At 46.7% G+C, this 22,789-nt stretch overlaps 1 protein-coding gene across 3 annotated transcripts in view; it reads left to right on the plus strand.

Annotated features, from left to right (window-relative positions):
• LOC149362725 (ubiquitin-protein ligase E3B) overlaps nt 1-22,789 on the plus strand; it is a 62,555-nt gene that overhangs the window by 32,498 nt on the left and 7,268 nt on the right. For all 3 annotated transcript variants that reach the window (XM_089573183.1, XM_089573184.1, XM_089573185.1), the window contains 13 exons: nt 109-280; nt 2,992-3,110; nt 3,885-3,999; nt 5,530-5,629; nt 7,880-7,999; nt 9,916-9,993; nt 11,236-11,334; nt 12,236-12,343; nt 13,279-13,416; nt 13,990-14,114; nt 17,898-18,080; nt 20,018-20,129; nt 21,148-21,240. In XM_089573183.1, the coding sequence (XP_089429309.1) occupies nt 109-280; nt 2,992-3,110; nt 3,885-3,999; nt 5,530-5,629; nt 7,880-7,999; nt 9,916-9,993; nt 11,236-11,334; nt 12,236-12,343; nt 13,279-13,416; nt 13,990-14,114; nt 17,898-18,080; nt 20,018-20,129; nt 21,148-21,240 (1,562 nt within the window). The remainder of the gene's footprint in view (nt 1-108; nt 281-2,991; nt 3,111-3,884; nt 4,000-5,529; nt 5,630-7,879; nt 8,000-9,915; nt 9,994-11,235; nt 11,335-12,235; nt 12,344-13,278; nt 13,417-13,989; nt 14,115-17,897; nt 18,081-20,017; nt 20,130-21,147; nt 21,241-22,789) is intronic.

Genomic DNA, 22,789 nt, shown 5'->3' on the forward strand with positions numbered 1-22,789 from the left:
AGGAGGGGGGGTATCTTTCTGGTATGTCACCACTGGCTTCCCCAACTGGAGGTGCCCGTGTGCAAAGCGGCTGCGAAGGCGAGAACAAGTGCATTATTGTGCATCCAGGTCTGTGCCACCACGAGTGGGTGCTGTGCCAGCTGTGGCGCCTCGTCCGCAGCCTGGGCCCTGCCAGTGGGGTGCGGGCCTTCCTCGACCTGCTCGCCCTCACCACCAAGCCCAGTGGGCCCGAGTTCCGCCTCCTCGTGCTCTTCTGCGACTGCACCACACACCTGGTCACGTGAGGCCCCCCCCCCTTATGTCGGTGCGACTCTCTAGCTCGGTTTTATAACTCCCTGCTGCACGGAGGTGCCAGTAAAGGCAAAAGTAAGGAATAGCGTGTTTAAGATTGACCGACCCAAAATGGCGGCGATCAGCATTCGTCTATCTTCTCTATAGACGACCTCTTAATGCATCCTATTTGCACCCTATCATTGCATATTTACGTTTATTTGTACATTTTGCTTTCAAAAGCATACAGTGGGAGTATGGTCCACTGGCCAAAGCAAGGTTTGGATACAGTAAATTTGTATTTAACAATAATGTAATCATCATTGCCATCCTGTGCCTCCTCTTGAGCACCGTCAACACCCCACGGTTAGGCCTAACCGCCATTTTGCGTCGTGATGAACATTGCATTACACCTGTATGCATTCACTGGCGTGGAGTGTAATGTTGCAGTTCATTTTTTAAGCTGGTAAGCTAAGTTTGGGCAATCTGTGAAGGTCCATTTAGATCTGTTATCACGTGCTGCCGTAAAGTTTATCGGTGCAAAATCTTTAAGGGGAGACGGGGGTCTTAAAAATCTAAATTTTCATTATTAGAGATATCATAATGAAATTAGGTGAGTATATGGATTTCTGCCTCCTGTTTTCAGAAATCTGATTAGTTTTGGTATATCTCAGTCAGTTCTCATATTGTGAGAACATTACTAAAGCCTAATTAGGTAACTGCTTACGGGTCGTTAAGACACTTTCTGTCAATATTTTTTCGTTCCAAATGAAATGGAGCTGTAGCCAAAGATCTGCCATGCAGAGCTATGCTGTTTGTATTGATATTGAGATTTAGGTGACATCATTTTCAAGAAAATTCAGTATATTCAACTCGGCCATAAAAATATAGCATAGCTCCATCATTCAGTTCTTTCTGAATTCAACAGTCTAAGATTAATTTAAATTGCACCATAAAAATTAGTGAAAACTTCCGTAAGGCTAGTCATCTTGGCAAAAAATGCGAAGTTGAGGAGATGGCATTTGGATTGTGTGCACCAGTTGTTCAGGGGTAGTTGTAGAGGCCTCAGAAAAGAGCGAAATGCAAACATTCCAAGAGGATTTCACAATAGTGAAGGGTGCCAGCTTTTGAACACCAAGATGACGGCCATCGGGGAAGATGCAGCCATCGGAAGCGAAAGACGCGAAGTGCTGCCGCATCTTTCTGTAAACTCGCCATTACGGTATTTCGGAGGTGTCAAATATATCGATTTTTTAGTAGTTTGAGGTTGACTGAGACCCTGAAACTTTGTAGGTAGGTACTTTAGAGTACTATATTGATTCCAAATACAGTGAAAGCTTGTTAATTCGAACCTCGATAATTCGAACTACACTACTTGGTCCGGCCAACCTCCATAGAGATAGGTGTATAAAAAAGCCCGTTAATTCGAAAGCGAGTCGGTTCGCTACGGACAATCGTGCCGCGCGCCTCGTCTGGGCAGCTTGGCACACAGCACGGGGCAAAAAAAAAAAAAGCCCTTCCGCATGGTTAGAGGCTGCGCACGTCGTAAATGGGGGCAGAAGATGGAACCAGATAAAACCGCGTAAGAGTGGGTAAAGCCTAAATGGCGCCATCACCGGCGCGGCGGCTGGCGGTGCCAAAGGGTAGGGGTTCGCAGCCACGGTGGCGGCTGCCTACCCTCTTTTCCGCGTAGGGATAAGTACTGTGAGCGCGGTCCCAGCCAACGCCCATATGACTTTGTGCGGGCGCTACAAATTACGTGCCAAAAACTTTTTTTTTTCTTTGCGAGTGTCGTCCATCCTTCCACCTATCAGTCGCCAACGGAAGCACGCATATCGTTCGCTGCAAAAGGCGCTTGCTGCTATCGCGCGCGTTTCAATGATTGAGTGGCAGTAGACGGCGTCCGCCCCAATCGCCCATGGCACGATAAGGCGAACCTATGCTGAAAACGAGGCTTGCGCAACCGGACAAGCGCTGGCACTCTGCCAAGTTTGCTTCCCCCCTTGCTCTTCATAGCAAGGGGGGAAGCTATAGAGCTAACGTCAAAAGTAAATGCACGATGATGTTATCACTGTATCACTGCGCAGCATCTTGGAACGCCACCAAGAAATGCGTTGTGGACCGTGACGATGCGAAACGGAGGGAAGCGTTAACGACTGACGCTTTTTTTTTTCTTCAAATTTTTAGGCGAAAATCGGGGGTGGGTAGGTTCATTATGCAAGTAGGTTCGTTACGGGAGTAAATACAGTCCATATACCGTAATGCAAATGGTTCTTGTCAGTTTTTCCGCTGCCATTCAATAATTCGAACATCGGATAATTCGAACTTTTTTCCCGGTCCCGTGAAGTTCGTATTAACGAGCTTTTACTCTATGGTATTTTTTTTAAAGCGAAATTTTCACATTTTTACCATTTCAAGACCTGCGTCTGCCGTTCAGGGCAGGCCTCTGCTGGTACTTTCACAATGTTATCACCAGTTGTGAGTTGTAGGGTTGTGCAACTGTTTGAACATTATCAGTATCAAAGCAATAATGCAGAATTTGATCCAGACTTTGCAGCAGATGCTGCGTGTAATTTGTGTCCTGTTTGTAACCAGTTGACCTGCTTGCAGCATCTTGGTACAGTGAAACGGCCTTTGAGCATTGCTCTCAGTACCAGCCTTACACACGTGGTCTGTGGAAGGGGATCAAAAAAAAGCAAGTGCTTTCGGTCTGCTGTGCAGCATCCTGGATGACTTGGAACTGTACGAGCAGCAGCGCCCTTTCACATTGGATGACCTGGTGGCCATCTCGGCATTCCTCAACACCTTCGTCTTCCGCCTCATCTGGAATGGCCTCATCGGTGAGAGCGGCTTTTTCTGTTCTAGCTTCCATTGAGTGCTAGCTTTCACTTGGTTGCGCCATGCCCCTCAGATAGCAACCTCTGAGGTCACTCTGCCATTTCGTTGGCAACATTGGTGAGTAGAAGAGTACAGTATGGTCCACTGTTGAAGGGAACATGTAATCGCGTGGACTCCGTGCTTCGCAGAATGCTGCCGCTGAGAACTTGTGGGAATTATCAGCACAAGACGCATGCGCAGTCAGCATGACGGCTGGTCATTCCGCCCATGCGCCTGATGCCATCTATTCTTGCCGCATCTAGGCGGCTGGGGTTCGTGAAGCATGGAGGACACACGATCACATGTTCCCTTTAACAATGGACCGTACTGTACATCTGCTTGCAAAACGTATTGAGCAGCCTATATGAGAACACTGAGCAAATTTTCTTGGGACATAAGCGTTAGATCAAGCCATCATATAAAACGTTTTTCAATGAACACAGTTATGTAATTGTACAAACTGTACTGCCCAATAGGCTTTAAGGCTAAAAGTTAATAATCATTATTGATAGCGAGTAAAACTTTTTGTGCAATAAGATCTTTCTTTTCATAGCTTCATTCTGTGAAAGGACACCTCTTTCTTTACTTTGAATGATCTGTGTGCATATTGAAACTATTGGAATATTTTATGTTCAGTTTACAAGTTTCTATTTTTCATATTTGTTTCGCAACCAAGACTTGAGATTCGTGCACTCATACTTTCCCTCATCTTCCCCACCCGCCGTCCTCCTGTGCAGACTTGAAAACGGCAAACTCAAACCAGCTTCTGGGCTCGTGCCATGCATTGCTGATGCTGCTGTACAAGCGTGACTGCCGCCGGAGCTACACGCCACCCGACCACTGGCTCATCAAGTGAGTCGGCCGAGCGCTGGCCTTGGCTCAGTTTGTTGAACTGTGGGTTCCCCGGTTGTATAAGCTGGGATGTGAAGATACATTATTGCTGAGGGAAATGGGATTTTAAAATGGAAAATTTTTATTGCCGTTTGTGAATACAAATTTGTGGGGTCACTAACAAAAAATGACTCCGTGATCACTGTTTGGAAGTCATTTGCAGTATGGACTAGCCTCAGAGATCTGCGGCAGAAAAATGTCTTGACATTTGCATTTGCAAATCATTGCAGTTTGCTAATGAACGTGTCCAGTGGCAGCAGTGCCAGCATTGAATGTGTTGGGCTTCTCCAGCTTTTAAAAGCTCCATTTTGAAATGACAGTAGCGGCTCTGTTGTTAGAATGTGGTAGTCTGTTAATAATACAGGCCAACTTCAGTTATTGCCCAGTACCCCTTTAAATAAAAAAGAAAAAAAAAAAACCCCGGCTGGCAGTTTAACATTGCTAAGCAGGAAATATTGTGCAAAAGTACAGTTTTTCGCTGGTGGGCATCATCGCTACCCACATACCTCATAGCATGATTGAGGTGTCCACTGGCCCAGGGTGCCAGTTATACCTCAAAGTATGGTTGAGTTGTCCACTGACTCCGGGAGTCAGGCAGGGAGCCAGTTATGGGCCTTTTCTTCTCTCAAAATCAACAGTCTAAAAGAAAGGTGCATAACTGCCTCAGTTTGTAGGCGGATGCCACAGCCTACTCAAGAGGGCGACTGAGGTGTCCACTGACCCAGTGAGCCAGTTACACTTGTGACTCAGAGGCTTCACACACACAGACTTACACAGCTTAAGGGGGGAAGCTGGTCTTAGTAAAAAAATTTGTGTTTATGAAGTCGTAGTAATGGAATATTCAAGAAACATGTATTTTTGCATGCTGATTCCAAATATGAAATTTAATTTTATGTGAAACAAGTCCTTGTACACTTATTATATATAATAAGTTATGCAACTTTTTGCCAAGAGCCTTCAATAAATTTTGCTGCAGGAAACTTGCTACGACGCATGCCATTGGTTTGTCTTGGCATCAAACTATGCAGTAAGGGCAAAATTATTATCCTGCCTATCATAGAAGTCCCGTGACAGGGTTTTGAATTTGCCACTTCACGAACAGGAAGAAACTGATGATTTCAAAATCCTATAACTCACTTCCTATAACAGGCAGGATGATAACTTTACCCTTGTTGCATAGCTTGATGTCAAGAGAAACCAATGGCATGCAGTCTAACAAGTTCCCTGCAGTAGAATTTGTTTTAAACCCTCGCCAAAAGTTATTTAACATATTGCATAAGTGCACAACGACTTGCTGTACACATAACATTAAATTACGTATTTGGAATCAGCACGCAAAAATGCATGTTCCCTGAAGATTTCATAGTTGTGGCTTCATTAATAAAAATTTATTTTTAAGACCCTCTTCCCCCCTTAAACCTGAGTAGTGTGCCTGGAAGTGCTTTGGCACTAAAATAAAGTGACGCAGTGGACATTGTCCCCCCCCTGCAGGGATGTCAAGGTGAGCGCCTTCATGGGTGACCTGGAGAAAGGCAAGAAGGCGGCACAGGTCCTCCTGCAGAAGGTGCCCCACATCATCCCACACAAGGAGGTGAGTCCTCGTTGCCACTGCCCCCCACACTCCTGCAAGGCATCATGGTGCCCTGGAGCAGGAATGATGCAGCAGGATTAAGGGTGTGCGAATATCAAATTTTTCGAATATGAATCAAATACGAATACTTGGTTCCGAATATCGAATCGAATAATAAAGGACAGACGCATTTAACCACAAGAAAACATTTATTTGAGCTCCCAAGAACATCACAGTTCAACTATCAGTGATGAAATGAGAACAAAAGGTGTGTGTGGCTGCACAAAAAGCATCAAAGTCTCGAGCATTAATCTTAGAAGAGTGGAAATATCAGAGAAGATGGCTAGTACACTGCATTGATCAAGGCTAGCTTGCCACAAGCACAAAAGCGCGTTGCTGGGATGAACATAAAAGGTTGTCGTGAAGGAAAACCGGCTGCTCCACATGGTCAGGCAGAAGTAGTTCCCTTCTAGCTGAGCCGCCGCGGTGGCTCAGTGGTTATGGTGCTCAGCTGCTGACCCGATAGACGCGGTTTCGATCCCGGCCGCGGCGGTTGAATTTCTTTGGAGGAGAAATTCTAGAGGCCCGTGTGCTGTGCGATGTCAGTGCATGTTGAAGAACCCCAGGTGGTCGAAATTTCCGGAGCCCTCCACTACGGCGTCTCTCATAGCCTGAGTCACTTTGGGACGTTAAACCCCATAAACCAAACCAAACCTTCTAGCCGAAGCGACTTCTCACTTGGCACTGAACTGGCAGGTATTGCGAGGTATTTCGTGCACAGCTCTCAAACCAGCTTCGCAGGTATAGCCACAAAGAAGCTCACCAGTGCAGTCAGCAACTGCATGGCCCAACGTTTCCTCCATGCGCATTGCTCTGGGCGCCGCCATGTTGTTATGTCTCTGTCGATAGGACTTTCGGACCGAAATGAATGCTGGTGCTCGCAATAGAATATTCGGCTAGATACGAATATTCGGGTCGTGTCGAATATTCGAAACAACACGATTACTTGGACTTCGAATCGAATATGAATACTAAAAATATAATATTCGAATTATATTCGAAAATTTCGAATATTCGCAAACCCCTAAGCAGGATGTTTTGTGTAGATCTTTGACCAGAGCTCTGGTTGCGTGTTTCTTTTCTTTGCACCTGTGCTTAAGACTTGAGTGGTGTATAAATGCTGCAGTGTAATGGCTGCTTGTTCGTTTGTTGCCATGCTGTCTCTTGAGGCTAACTGGAGTAAGAGATGGAGGGAAGATGAAATGATGGACCAGCGATTTTATTGCAGCTTTTGTGTGGCTCAAGCTACCTCAGCATTGTCTTAAATTGTCTGCAGCGTCAGAGTGACCATTCGGCTGTTGAAACTGAAACTAAAGCTGCGTAAGAGAAAAAACTATATATTATATAGCAAATTATATAGTGGGCATAAGGAAATTCCACATGGTGACCCTTGATTAGTAATGTCTTATGCATCATTTCGAAGAAAAAAAGACACGGAGCCAAAACTTTTGTGTTCCTGCTCCTTTCAGAGTGAAGTGATTAAAGAAGTTTCAGGGAGTGAATTCAAAGAAGTTTAGGGGAGCATCGCAGTGACACTCAGCTACTATTTGCTGCCAGCAACGTCAGAGCTCGGCTGAAAGTTGTCTGAGTTTTACACTAGTTGGACCAGCGGCCTGTGGAGCTGAAACTCAAAAGTGATCATAGGCAGGCCTTAATGTAATGAACCTCATGTTGATGAACTTTGCGATGCAATTAATTTCTTAATTTTCTGATGTTAGTGTTTATTGAGAATCGTATTTTGTTTGCAAATAAGCATTGTAATTTGGTTTCCACTTTTAATTTAATGAAGGCCTTTCAGGTTGCTGAAGCCCGTGTGACAAGGGAAAGAAAGGACACATTGGCTGAGACAGGTTTATAACTTGCATAAATTGCATAAAGACAGGTTTATATCTTGCATAATAAAGTTTGACTGTACGTATATCATTGGCACACACGAGGGCATAGGTGCCGAAGCTCTGATGGGCCATAAGGTAGAGCCGATGTGATGCTGAGTTTTCCAGTGCAGCACCAAATAGCAATAGGCAAGGATTTCATGTTTTGCAGCTTCTCTTGCTTGCAAGTTGGACAAACTTTTTTTTTCTGTGCCGTGTGTTGAAGTAAGGACAGTTTCGCCTTTGAAATTGTTGCACCAGATTGCTGCTGTAGAAACACTGCTGATTGTCACTGTTCTCCGAGGGTTTCTCAGCTGTTGAATGACTGTTGTGTGTGCAGAGGGTGGTCCTGTTCCGCAAGTACGTGTCCAACGAGAAGGCGGTTCTCGGCCTCACCGAGTCTGCCTGTGCCCTCTCCCAGTCCACGCTGATCACCGTGCACAGGACGCGCATTGTCGAGGTCAGTGAACTTGAACAGCGTTGCTGACCGACGGTTGTCTGTGTAGTCTGGAGCTGAGTGCCTAGTTGTATTTTTGCTTACTTGTTCTTTACTGGAAGCAGGGCTATGAGTGAGCAGCGTAAAATTGTGATAGGAGCCTCACTGATGTGACACTTGCTGTGGTGCCTGGGATTTCACCTCACATTCAGTTTATTCCATTACCCCCATCTAAATCAGGAGAAAAAAGTCTAATGTGAGACGAGGGTGACAGCTTGCATGCTGCAGGTCACCTGCACTACCTTATGTACTGGAGATTTGAGCTTATTCTTTCCAAGCATTGCATTTTGTTGTGCTCAGACAGTCTGCTTGCATCTTATGTGAAACTTGAAACGTGCTATGAAATCTAGCCAGACATTGTGCACTGGAGAGGGTGGGATTGGGGAATGGAAAGGGGGGGGGGGGTTTTGGTTTCGCTGCTTCAGAAATCAATTCAGGATGGGCAAACTCGAAACCTTTTATGAAAGCACAAGGACTCTTGTCCAGGGAGAGGCAAGTTTGTCTTTTTCATGGCACCACTGCTTGTACACCTGTTTCAATGTCAGGAAAGCATAGCAATGCATTATAATAAGGGAGTAATTACTCATTGGCATCCACCCGAGCGCAGCCATACGGCTACAAAGGAAAGCTATACAGCTTTCTCAGAAACTTCGTAGTTAAAGAAAAATTCGTCCTGGTCCGGGGTTCGAACCCAGGACCACCGCTACACCGGAGCAGTCGCTCTACCAATTGAGCTAACCAGGACGGCAAGCTTATGGTAGGACGAGAGCGAATTGATCAAAGTGGGAACTGTGTTGGTCGTATGGCTGCGCTTGGGTGGATGCCAATGAGTAATTACTCCCTTATTACAAATCTACTCCACCTTGGGGGATTCCCCTAAACATTTGACCAATAGCAATGCATTGCCAATGCTAGCATTGCTGCTGCGGGGAACGCGGCTGCACTTACAGGCATTAAGCAAAGCTGCGCTTTGCATTATAGTGTAGTGTCATTTATTATCTAGACATTTGTCACACTGCTAATGATGCTAGGATGTTGTCACAGCATTCCTGGCCTAATACTTCATGCTCCACTGAAGATGAACACAAATCAAGAAAATGATAAAGCCTGGTTGGCATTTAGTTATTCCTTATTTACATGTGGCTGACCCCAGTGCAGCAAGGGGAATGAGCAAACAGCAGGTTCCCCTGTGCTGTTGTGGCTTGCCATGCCGAAAGCATGTAGTACTAACTGTGGCCAACCAATTCTTTACTGTGCCAGTACAGTTGTCCACATACTTGTCTAGAGCGCTTGAACAGCATGGTCTTTTGTTCGTTTATGGCTATTGCCGCTGGTTAGCAGGCCTGGCACAGCTTTTCAATACATCGGAGTTAAAACAATTCATGGCAGTGTGTGCATGCATGATAAGGTCATGTTTCGAGCCTTAGGCCGCTCATAAATGATGGAAGTGTGCTCCCCAGTGCGCCATTCGAGCGCCCTAAACAGGTATGTGGACGGACGACTGTGCATGAAATTACTGTTGCAGAGTAAAGTGTAAGATGTGCGGAAACAAAAGCAGCTCTCGCCGAAATTTATGTGCTAAGTAGTGATGGTTTGAACAAGCTTTTTTGTTTCTTTCTTTCTTTATGCACTGCACTTTCTCATTTCGCTGTGCAGAGCCTAAGTGAAGGTTGGTGCTAGTGAGGTTAACAAACTTGTCACTGTTTGCTAAACTTGCGAGCTCATAATCGTAGAGCACAATATAGAAGCGCTGTAGGGGGAGTGAAGAAAGCTTCATATGAAAGGAACACTACTGTTGTGCGTGGCCTGACATCTTGGGGCTAGCGAAGATGCTCATTTCTTTTTTTTTTTCTTTCTTGCTTTTTGTGTTCTGCCCTCAGGATGGCTACCAGCAGTTGGCCATGCTACCCCCACAAGCTCTCAAGGGCGTCATCAGAGTGCGCTTCATCAATGAACAGGTCAGTTTGATACATGCCCATCAGGTGATGATACTGATTGTGGAACCGGTGGCGACATTCTTTAGGGGGGACAGAGCTTTTAAATCCCCTAAAATGGTTGAAAAATTGATTTTTTACAATTATTTTATTCATTGCTGAAATCAACCGGGAAGTACTCTGTGAAAAAATTATTTTGTGAACCGCAGCACCTATGCATTGCTGGGAAATGCTCGAACAAGGAGTGTTTTTCTCCGTTAGAGTGTTCTGCGTAGGTACTGACCTTGTGGAGCTGCGTCTGGTTGTTTCAAAAAGACCTTGATTCAGGTTTGGTTGCTCATTTTAACTTCCGTCAAACATGGCTGGTAGCTTCTGAAATACATACAACAGTGACAAGAACATGCACGGCAATGTATTGTTTTGTTTAGGAGGCGCAGTTGTTATTTACGAAGCAAGAAATAAAGCGCGTCTTTACTGAAAACATCAGCACATCTAGCCACAAGAACATTATTGGATATCAGGATGAAATACAGTTGCATCATACAGACACAGCTTTGTTCAGATCAGTGCAACACCAGTCTGATGAGTGCTGGTGGGAGAGCATATGCCCAGCAAGGGAGTGTTGATGTTAAACTATGCTGTCGTAAGTTAGCACTTGTAGCATTGTGTTTATTGGCACTGAAGTGATCAAACCATTATGTGGTAGCCATGTCTTGGTAAGACACTGTCATGCTCTACTAAGCTTTGCAGGGTGGCGGTCGTCTTTCACCATCCACAGAAGCTGTGATGTCATGCATTGTCGTGGAAGAGGGATCTTGCATTCTGTGCAGCATCATGTTTCGAGATTTCGTGGGGTCTGCTACCACCCTGAGATCACAGCGCCATCTGTGGCAGCAACTAGAAAACAGCACATCTTGCACTGAGACTTGTAGCGCTATCTACAAAAGCATTGTAGAAACAACCACCTGCCGCATGCCAGTGATGACATCATGTAGCTAACGCTCATTACTTCAACATCTTCGAGACGGTGGCAGCGTTTGTTTTTTTTTATTTAGTGCTAACACAATACCTGCCTTACGCTTAATTTTGTGGACTTACGTTTTGCAAGACTTGTGTCTGATTAGTGACTGATTAGTGTTTCTTTTCATTGAAGAGCACTGCATTTTTCACAGTTTAAATTGGTTGTCTATTAGGTACAATATTTTCACCCGTTAGAGGCACTCACCTTACTCTTCCTGGCACTTTGTCGTGTTCACCGTACCACAGGGTCTGGATGAGGCAGGCATTGACCAGGACGGTGTTTTCAAGGAGTTCCTTGAAGAGACGATCAAGAGGGTCTTCGACCCTTCCCTCAACCTGTTCAAGGCAAGTACGGTGTCCTTACTCAGTCTAAGCATTGCCAACGGTATGCCTTGGATCTTCTCCTTGATGACCTGCTGTTATTTCTGAGGGTTGACTGCTCACGAATGATAGGAATGATTGTAGTTTGTTTGGCCTAAAATTGGAAGAACTAACCTGCATTGGCATGTGCAGTGAACTGACTACAACCTCTAAGTTTCAGGATGTGTGCCCAGTATGTCAGTTCTTCCCCCCCCCCTCATGGCAACTGTGATCTGTGAACTGTTATAGCCCATCGTGTTATGTGTGCAAACAAATGGGAATTATCGGCTGCATTGCTTGTAACCAGTGAGCCCAGCACAGAGGAGTGAGTGAAATGTGCTGGGATCACAGGCATGCAGAAGAAGTTGGCAGTCTGTTGTGCTGTGCTCAAAATACAGAGGAGTGTCCTTTCTGTTTGTTCATACGGCATTTGGTCTACTCCTTTGCAGTGGTGCTACTTCATTAATAATTAGCAACAAGTGATGACTTGCTGTTGGCTGTGCAAGTAAGGGATTGGACACTAAGCAGTGCAGTGGTGACTCAGCACTTATTCTGCAGCATTACTGACTGCCAGGGACTGTGTAAAATACCGTATTTACTCGCATAAGGAATGCACTGTGCTAATGAACGCACGTCTACTGTGGTTGTCAAAAAGTTCCGTTTTTCTGAATATTTTATCCCGCTTAATAAACGCTTCCCCCATATTTTCAGAAATTTTTTAAGAAACAAATTGAGTTTATTATGCGAGTAAACATGGTAGCATGTACGCGAGTAAACGTGGTAGCAAGTGAAATGCCTATGAATGTGTAAAGGGAATGTTAGGTCAGGCCGTTCTTCATATTTTTTGGTCAGTGAACCAGTCACACTATGCTTTTGTGTCCCACAGGCCACCTCTGAGCAGCGGCTATATCCGTCGCCAACGTCGTACATTCACGAAAACCACCTCTCCCTGTTTGAGTTTGTTGGAAAGATGCTGGGAAAGGCTGTCTACGAGGTGAGTTGCATCACGGGAATGCTTGAGCTGAGTGATAGTGCACAGCATGACTTCTGTAGTACAGGTTTCTGAAGAAAGTATACAGGCCCTTCTATTATAGCCACGGGACTTGCCAAGTGTGTTGTGCACCCTTTGTGGCAGCCCCAGCACCCTAGAGGCCTTTAAAGTGAAGTTTAAGGCCCTTTTGACTTACTAGATCCTGAAAGCAATGAAAACATGGTGGGAGTAGTGCTGTAAACCTGATGACTCCACTGCTAACGTATAAAACTTGCTTTTGCAGTTTTCACGGAGACTGTACATTCTTTTTTTTTTTTTTGCCAGAGAATATGGGCTTGCTGAAAGTAGAATGGAGTTACATGTGTGATGCGTGTCTTCCATTGAACAAGCGTTACTGCTTAAAATCATAAATGGCCGTAATTTATTGCTGAGACAGTAAGTGAGGCATACAGCTTTGAGTCCAAGCACTGGGCAAACGATTGGGGAGTGACAGATAAAGTTGGTTATTTGTCTTTTGTTGATGCAAAAAAATCAGCAATGGGAGCATAAGCTGCGGATTAATGTTGAAGCTTTCATGATGGTGGCCAAAACTGCTGCTCATGGCACAATATGGCTGTTGTCTTCATCATGCGAGTGAGCATAGCTGGCATGTATTTCTGTAAGGAATTGCGCTTATTTGAGGAGGAACTGGAAGCCTGAGATGAACAAGTTCACTGGGGCCATTGCGTTACTGTGTGCCTGCATAAGAGGTTAAAAACAAAGCAGGAGCTAAGGCAGCTCCCCCAGCCCGTGTACTGTGCAATGTCAGTGCGCGTCAAAGAACCCCAGGTGGTCGGAATTTCCGGAGCCCTCCACTACGGCGTCCCTCATAGCCTTAGTCGCTTTGGGACGTTAAACCCGGATAAAACCAAACCAATCTTCTCTCCTACTTGTGCCAGGGCATAGTGGTGGACGTGCCGTTTGCGTCCTTCTTCCTGAGCCAGCTGCTGGGACACCAGCACAGCGCCCTCTACAGCTCCATCGACGAGCTGCCCTCGCTGGACGCGGACCTGTACCGGAGCCTCACCTGCGTCAAGGTGGGGGCCGCTCCCTTACAAGTATACTTAGTGCTCGAGGGTGCGGTCACGGCTCGCATGTTCGTATCATCCTGAGTGGGGCGTGGGGTGGATCATAACATCCGAATTTCTGCCCGTGGCATACGGTGCACTCTGAAAGACCTGAATGTTTTCAGTAAGCGTTCAGCCATTATGTGCAGCATCCTATGCTATCTGAAGGAACACCTTTAGCTGTCCTAGAAGTAATAAATTAAAATTGATAGTATTTTTCAACTGCACAGGTGTCTGTAATCATTATTCTCGGTGTCTTGGTTTTCGCATCTTTGGTTTTAAAAAAACTAATCGTTCTTGACGTACGTTTACACGACCTCTGTGTAGTGCTTACATTCTTTGGGGCGTTCTTGACACACTCTCTTGGTGGATGTTGAAACGTACTCTGTGATAGTGTTATGACTTGAGAAAGAGAAACTACCACTCTGAACAGAGAATTGCCCTTGAGCTGTAATGCTAGGGAGAGCCAACCGAGCATATGTGGGCTACAAGTTTTGAAGCGTCATGGCTTGCAGGCTTGACTGGCATGTGCCTGATGTGCAGCACTACGAGGGAGATGTGCAGGACCTGGACCTGACCTTCTCCCTCAACGAGGACTGCATGGGCAAGCTGGTCACCCACGAGCTGGTGCCCGGGGGAAAGGCCATACCGGTCACCAACGAGAACAAGCGAGTGCTCTTTCTTCTTGGTCTCTTTCGTTTCCTTACTGACGCGCATCTCGTGCTACTGGAAGAGTAATCTACCGTATATATACTCGTGCGTGTAAGGGTCATACTTTTTTTTTTTTCTGCAGTTTTGACACAGTGCGGCCCTTACACGAGACAGCAATTTTCCGTAAAATTTTTCCGACTACAGCACAGCTCCAGTTATGTGTCCCTTCTTTATTCTGCGACACACATTTTTGTGACAAATTAGCGCAGTCCTGGCAACTCCTTCAAATATGTAATGCATTGAAAACATGGATGGCACACACCCAATGACTGGCATGAATTAATTGCATAAAGTAAAACAGATTGTTAGATCAGCTTACTAGAAAACGTCACGTGATCCTCCGAAGGTCTGATGCTCAACTGACCAACAGTTTGGAGTGGCACGCTGCGTGTGCAATTCGCAGCTATCATTGTGGGGTCGCGTTCGCCTGGCTTGCTCTTCTGCCTGCTTCGCTGTCGAAGTTCGCTGTCAAATCAGTTATACATCCATTTCAATGTGAGGTTATTGTGTGATGGTAAACTGTAACAAGATTTGACCTTTTATAGAAAACCGTGACTAGATACAAAGCACTTTCGCTGCGGCTTTGATGCGAAGCCTGGTAGGCCTAGCAACGCCGGGTTAACAGTGCGCTACTATGACTCCTGAGCCTGGTCGGTTAGCAGCTCTGTGGCACTGCATGTTCGCGGTTCCAGGCAGAGCACAGCACGCGGGACGATGCATGCATGGTCGTACCATGTGTTGCAGGCAGTTATCGTCTATCAGTTCCCAGTGTAAAGTACCGCATGGGCAAAATTATACGCACGTGAAGCAGTTCTTTTCGCAGATTTTCTTATTTTTCAGAATTACCGACTGCCAAGTGGGCAGTGTGACCCTTACACGGGGACAGCTGTTACACAGATGTATATGATACAGTAAAACCTCGTTAATTCGAACTCGGTTTATTCGAAATCCCGCGTAATTTGAAGGTTTTTGGCGGTCCCAACAGTTTCCATGCAAAATTTGCCGGATAATTTGAACAGCCAGCGCACCCCTCTCCGGATAATATGTAGGTTTAAACCATAGCCTCCGTGATTCGCAAAAAGAAAAATGCGTTGCCAGTCTCTGAGGCCAGTATAGTTGAGTTGCTGGAGTGGCAGCCAGGCAGCACTGTAAATCAATTTTCGGTTTCCGGTGGTTTGTTGTGCCTCAGCGATCTGCACAGTCAATTACCAGTCTCGGAGGCTAGCTTTAGTTGACAAAGCAACAACCAGGTGCCGCTAGGTCACAATTTTTCTGGCTCCGTTTCCGTTGTTTGTCTAGCTCGTGGCAGGCGCTGCTCATAGTGTTTTGATTGTTCATGCCGCGATCAAACGTGTTCTCTGTTCAGGCGCGTTTATACTCCAACGTAGCGCGCGCTCGCGTGGCACGGCTATGACCGCGGACGTGTCCAGCAGCTTCGGCGCACTCTGACCGCACCGTGGAGCATGTCTCTATTTCGCGCCGAGCGCGCCGAAGCCGCCCACCCAGAATGCACTGCGCATGCCTCCCGCGCCACTCCTCCCCTCTACTCCCTTCGCCACTCGCCTCCTCTCCCAGGCGGCGTGTCGAACGAAGAACGTTCTGCGTTCGCGTCGGAGCTCCGCTCCAAGCAGTGCCCCCAATCAAAGGGTGGCAGAAGAGCAAGCGTACCCCCCCCCCTCCCGTAGCCACAAGTAGTAGTCGCGTCGGAGTGCCTGGCGTAGCGTCGCCGATCTGACGTATCCGACCACAACCGGCTCTCGCCCGCGCGCTGAGAACATCAGAGTATGTACGCACCTCTAACTACCGCGCCAAGCAGTCGTGCATCGATGACTGCTTCTAGTGACCGTTTTTCAGGCAAAATAAAGGTGCAGTGTTGATGCAGCCATGTTTCGTACGTTTATTTCTCATTTTTCATCGATTTTTGATAATTCGAAAACCCGGTTAATTCGATGATTTTTCGCGGTCCGACGGACTTCGAATTAACGAGGTTCTACTGTATTATTGGTGCTACCACTTCAGTGTGGCGAGAGCAGGTGTGGTAGTCAGGTCGAAGTTCTGTCACGTGCCAATGCGCAAGTCTGTATGTGGCTATAGTGAGGGTGACTGTCCAGCAAAGGCTGTCTGCAACTGAATTCTACTGCAGGAATATTTTTTTATTATGGCGGGAAATTTATCTCCAGTAGGAAGTTTTGTGGCAGTGGCCACGTTTTTGGAAGGAGATGGATGCAAGGGTGCTGCTTGAGAGTCCATCTTCGCTCAGCCCTGTAGCCTGCGATGTTCTATGTAGTCCGTGCTGGCCACTGCCTTTTCTCCGTCTTCAGGAACGCGACTGTTGGCGCAGTATTTCAGTGGTTACGGCGCACGGCTACTGACCCGAAAGACACGGGTTCGATCCCGGCCGCGGCGGCCGAATTTCGATGAAGGCGAAATTCTAGAGGCCCGTGTGCTGTGTGATGTCAGTGCACGTTAAAGAACCCCAGGTGGTCGAAACTTCCGGAGCCCTTCACTACGGCGTCCCTCATAGCCTGAGTTGCTTCGGGACGTTAAACCCCAATAAACAAACAAACATTTCGACGCAATTCACGGGGGACAGTGTAAGTAGGCATAACACCAAAAAGCAATGAAAGTAGCCCGATTTAATGAACAAATTCAAGTTGAGGACAATCTGGATGAAAATGAGGACAGGGGATCGACATGGGCAATACACTTAACTTGGAAGAGCTGATAACCCCTGTACACCAGAGGAAGAATGACCTAGTCGGGCGGCTAGGTATGCGTGTGGTTTCTACAGGCAAGCTTGCTGTGTGCTTTATCTCTGCTGCACTGACGATCAGAATGTGGTCCCCGGGTGTTTTGGAAAATGTCCATCGCATGCTCACATCTCCCCTGCATTACCAAGAAGGGCTCTCATCATGGCAAACATGTCTAATGCTTATGTTCTTATGTCATGTGCTTCATGTTCATCCTAAGGTGCATGGCTTTGCAGGGACTTCTATGAACCACTGTGCCCATTCAGCTCTTTGGCAGCAGTCCCATTTTATGAACCACTGTGCCCATTCAGCTCTTTGGCAGCAGTCCCATTGACCTTATTGTGGCTCTCAAGCTTGGCATACGCATACGCATTATTACTGCCATTATTCCTTGGAATTATTAAATAACTGCAGTGATGTAACACCTGTAACATTCACATCTGCTGATTTCCGAAGACTCAGAATAGGGGTTTGTGCAATTTTCAGTCCTTAACAAGCGCGGAAAGTTCGATTTTGCTTTGTAGAAAACCTATTCTGGTGGGGTATTTATTCATCAGCTCGTGTGGCCCACTGACCAGTAATACAAACATATCAGCATAGTAGAAATTTCGCAGAAGCAAGATCGGTTGGGAGGGGTATGGGAGGAATGGGCTGAGCTGTAAAGAGTCCCATGCACCGTTATCTAGAACATGTACAGCAAACTTTGATAGGATCTCAGTCCTCAGCCATGCTTTGTTGTGCAAATTGGAGCATGAAAGTTTGAAACTTGGTCAGCGTTGACTTTCCATTGTTCAAGGTCCAGTGCATGAACTTTTGTGTCACTGCAGCCTTAGAACTGCAAGCAAGCACCGCATTCTTTTCACTTACCGTTGACCCCTTAGGAAGGTGGCTGTCTGGCTGGGCCAGTGCTCAGATGAAGTCGGCCGTGTAAGCCTGCCGGAGTGGTGGTGGTGAGACCCCCCCCCCCCCCTTGTCCCTGGTGGTGTGCAGGATCAGCTACATGCACCTGATGGCCCACTTCCGGATGCACTCCCAGATCCAGGAGCAGACTGGGGCCTTCCTGCGGGGGTTCCGGGCCCTGGTCAGCCCCGAGTGGCTCACCATGTTCTCCACGCCCGAGCTGCAGAGGCTCATCGCCGGGGACAACACGCCCGTCGACCTGCAGGACCTCAGGTGGGCTGCACAGCATATCGTGGTGCAGCATGACTGCACCCTAGCACCCTCCCACTGTAGTGGCCATAGCTATCGCTTATCATTGTCACATGACTCGGCCTCTGCACAGCATGGTGGTTCCGCAGTTTAGAAAGTCCTAAGGCTGATTGCAGCAAACTCCCATTTTGTTTCATGTGTTGTAGCCGCCATTGCTGCATTGCTAGCTGGCCGGTGTCGCTGCACGGCTTTGATTCGGTTCTATCTTGTTGCGTTGCCACGTAACTGGCATTGTCACGGGTCACATGTTGCCCACATCTAGTGCTTCCTGAATGACATCACTCTCCAGAGCGTATCGCACATCGCTCGTTGCATTGCCACGTAACTGGCGTTGTCACGGATCACGTTTCCCACATCCAGTGCTTCCTGAATGACATCACTCTCCAGAGCGTATCGCACATCGGTGTCAAGATCTGAGTGCGGACCAATGCTTGTGATGATGCCTGTGAAGAGCTTCTGGCAGAGGAGGAGGAGGAATAAGAGGGAAGGCAGGGAGGTTAACCGAAGAATAATCGGTTTGCTACCCTACAGGGGGGGAAAGGGGTTAGGGGGATAAAAAAAAATTGGCTGGGGCTTAGCTAAGGTTAAGCCTGGATATCTCGAAGCGAAAAGCTGCAATGATGCTTATGGTTTAGCTTATGGTTATGCTTTGTGATCACTTCTGTATCGGTAGTATCACTCTCTTCTCCTTCCATGTTGAATGCGCACGCCTATTCTCTGGCAAGCGGTTATATAGCCGGCCTCCGCAATAAACATGCGCTTGTGGCGAACGTCAAACAGTGACGCATAGCACGCGGCAGCGTGCGCCTGTTCTGTGGGCAAGCGCCTTGTACACCCCTCCTTTCAAATGCGCACTGCGCACGGCTGCGGCGAAAGGTCAAACGGTGACGAGGAGGAGAATCGGTGGCGCACATGCGCAGTAACCTGTGCTGTCACTCATGCTCCGACATACGCCGGCTCACGCGAAGCGCAGTGTTGACTAGCATAGTGAAGCTTTTCGCTTCAAAATGAAACAGAAAGGAGAGTAACAGAGCTTTGCAGAGAGAAGGCACCGTGAAAGCTGCCACCTTTGCAACATTTTAGAGACATATGCAGCTGAGTCACCTCCAGCGTGGTCTGATATTGACATCGTTATATCTTCCACTGGCCAGACGTCATCCAAAACTAGTGACATAGACAAGGAAGCTGAAGAAAGCCCGAGCTGTATACTGTTGGAAACAGTGCATGGGCATTAGACTTGCTTTGCCTGTTCGCAGAAATGTGAGGCCTAATAGTGCAGATGGGGTCCTGTTTAAGTGTCTTCAAGGCTACATTGTAGTAACTATGTGGGCAGCTCGATAGCAGGTATAATGGATTGCTGTGATCCTACTTGAATAAAAGCTAAAAGCTTCTGTGCATGCGTTCCTTCATGGGATACCTTATGTGTCAACACTTTATCATGGAAGCGGTAGTATTTAAGGTTAGTGTTAGTGTGTCCTGCTGCTTTGCTCATAGTTTTTCAGTGGTCCCAGAGGTATGCCTTAACGAGGTTTCACTCTGTTTTGGTCTACACAAGGTGGGGTCAGAGAGCTATTTGGCAAGCATTTCACTCCACAGAGGCCAAGCACCGGGTCAGGGAATGCTTGTGCTCATTAGAAACTTGTGGGCACCCTGCAGGACTGGGGATCAAGCCCTGCACGTGTCCTACTTAGTGACGCACTATTTAAGGTGACATTTTTTCTATCGCGGACTTTGGATGTCCTTGAGTAGAATGGGGACAGTAAATCCAAGATATCTTGGAATTTTTGTGTGAGCATTTTCAGTGCTGGCTTTTAGCAGTGTGCGTGGGCAGAACGTGCTTTTCTCTGCCCTCCTTCACAATGCGTTTCCTCTCTCATGCTGCTGCTCTCACCTGACACCAGGAGGCACACCAAGTACTTTGGGGGCTTCCACAACAACCACCGGCTGGTCAACTGGCTGTGGGACATCCTGGAGAGGGACTTCTCCTCCGAGGAGCACCACCTCTTCCTCAAGGTGGGGCTCGTCACGCGTGCAGCACGTCACCACTTGCTTGCTGCTATGTTGCGTTCTCGGTGTTCCCTTGCTGCAGCAGTGTTGCTGTTAATGCGAGTGTGTTTGAACAATGAAAAGGTGAAGAGAAAAGCTGAAGCAGTATTCACATTCAGATACATGATTTTCTGTATCAGCTGTATGTGGAAAATTTTAGCAGTAAAGTGTGTTTTGGTTTGGAATGTGTTGGGGTCAGGGCATGATTGGGATACCTGTGTTGGGAGGTCTGGGTGTGCTTTGGTAATGTAGCTTTAATAGAAGCAACACACTTTCACATAGCAAATGATTTATTCATAGTTTTGAGCTTGCATGAGGCATCTCCACAACAATTTCCGTGTTACTGGTACCATTTTGACTGGTGCATGTGACAACTGCTTGGCCGGTGTGCTGCTAGTACCTAGGGTTAGGGCTTAGTTTTTCACTTGCCAACCAAGTGGAACGGCATTTTCTTGAACATAATCTTTAAGTTACTTTTGAGCAGCGTTAATGGTGTTTTGTGTGTATGAATGGAATTTATAATTACAGGAAACATTTTACTGGCTTTCATCATAATCATCATAATGATAATGGTGTTAAATCAGGATGTGTGGCATCATTCTGAAGGTAATGGTATTGACGAATTAACAAACTCTGGGCATTTATTGCTTAATGTCACTCCTTGTGCATGCATGCGTGCATGCATGCGTGTATGCGGACTTGAACCCACAGGCTCATCATAAGCCAGCTGCCATTTCTGGCTGCTGACGACTCCAGCTTGTCATGTGTTTTCAGGCACTCGGTCTCTAGGGGCTCATCTGAAGCAGTTTTTCTGGTTTGCTGACAGCAGCGTGGATACTAAATGACCATTTTGGTACCATTTTATTTAAAAAAATATGTCCATTTGGAAGTTAGACTCCTTAGTTCACCCTACATGAGCTGGTGCACATTGCATGCTTGAGTGTGATGCACCTGCCCTGTTTCCCTCCTTGCCCCAACAATGCAGTTTGTGACCAGCTGCTCCAAGCCTCCCCTGCTGGGGTTTGCACACCTGGAGCCGCCATTTTCCATCCGCTGCGTGGAGGTCAGCGATGATCAGGTATGCAGCCACTTTTAGCAGCACAGAGAGTGTTGAAGGGGCTAGCTGTAGCTTCTTAAGAGTTTTGTGGCCCGAGAGATGTTCTGCTGGACATTGCTTGCTTCACTTCTCATAGAGCCTGCCAGGTACAAGTTTTTCATCCGTACTTCATTTTTGTTCTTAGCTGAAAAAAAGTACTTTGTGAAGGAACAGAATAGAGCACGCTATGTAAAGATGAATTGTTCTCATACCAGACATTGACTTTGTGCCTTGTATTGATCTCCATTTCTTAAAACTGAGATCGAGGGCAGTAGGCTCCCTAGTGTCAAAGGTGCACTAGAGAGGAACCTGAACCCGTTTTTTTATTTCTGGGAACTCGATCTACACGTTCTGAGCGTTCTTGGAAACTTCGGATTATTGTCCTATGCATCCAGTTTCCCTAATTTGAATCGGACTAAGCGTCCCGGCTCCCGCCTTTTTTTGAACTCGCCGCTGAAGGCAGGAGGAGTCAACGCGTGGACCGTCTTTCAGGCAGTCGCGTGGCGGCCTCGCTTTTGCTTTTATTTTGTTTTTTTAGGTTTCCGTGAATAGGTAGTTCCGGTCGGAGACTACATAGCTGCAAATTAGGCGCACGGAAATAATAATACGTGGGAACTCTTTGCTTTCGCCGATCGCTACGTATCACTCCGCCGATGGCAGAGCGGCAAGCTGCCACAGGACTGGGTGAAAGGTTGGCCGACTCCTCCTGCCGTCAACGGTGAGTTCAAAAAAAAGGTGGGAGCTGCAACGTTTAATCAGATTTAAATTTGGGAAATTGCAAGCACAGGACAATAATTTGAAGTTTCTAAGAATGCTCAGAGTGTGTAGATCGAGTTCTCGCGGTAGAAAGCCATGTTCAGATTCCTCTTTATTGCACCTTTAAGGTCCTGGTCCTGGTGCCATGTGCCCTCCTGGCATCTTTGGGTGTGAAGATTTGTAGCCTAGTTTTTGTGGATATGCTTTCTCACATTTTGGCTCATGTAGTGCTGGTAAGACGATGAATTGGGCACGTTAGTAACATCATGTATCGGTGACTGCAGCGCTGAAAAACGGAAAGAGAGAGACGAAGGACGGAAAAGTAGGAGGCAAGTGTCGATAGTCTGCACTTGTAGCTTGTCTACTGTTCCACCCTACGTTCTGTTTTTTTTTTCTTTGCAGTCACCAAGACATTGTGCTTAATTAATAAGCGCGAGTGCCAGATGGACATCTTTAATAAATGTGGCCAACAGTGAATATACTTCTGTCAAGTTAAGAACCACCAGAAAGAAAAATAAAAAGTAGTGCATAGCGCAGTCCTGTGAAATACCGCAGGTTTTTGTATGGGAAAAACTTGAATTTCTTTCCTCCACTGGAGTAAAAAATAAAAAGCTTCAACTACACAGCGCAAAGACAAACGCGAACAAGTAAGGAAGCACCACAAAGCGCTGCAGCTGCGGCAGCTGTAAATGTATACAGCTGATGCCTTTTCGCTGTGAAAAAAAAAAAGAGATCACTGTGATCCACCACAATTTTTTTTCTGCTCTCCTCAATA

Source organism: Amblyomma mixtum, chromosome 2, assembly GCF_055824585.1.
Source record: "Amblyomma mixtum isolate Tamu chromosome 2, ASM5582458v1, whole genome shotgun sequence".
Classification (NCBI taxonomy): Eukaryota; Metazoa; Arthropoda; class Arachnida; order Ixodida; family Ixodidae; genus Amblyomma; species Amblyomma mixtum.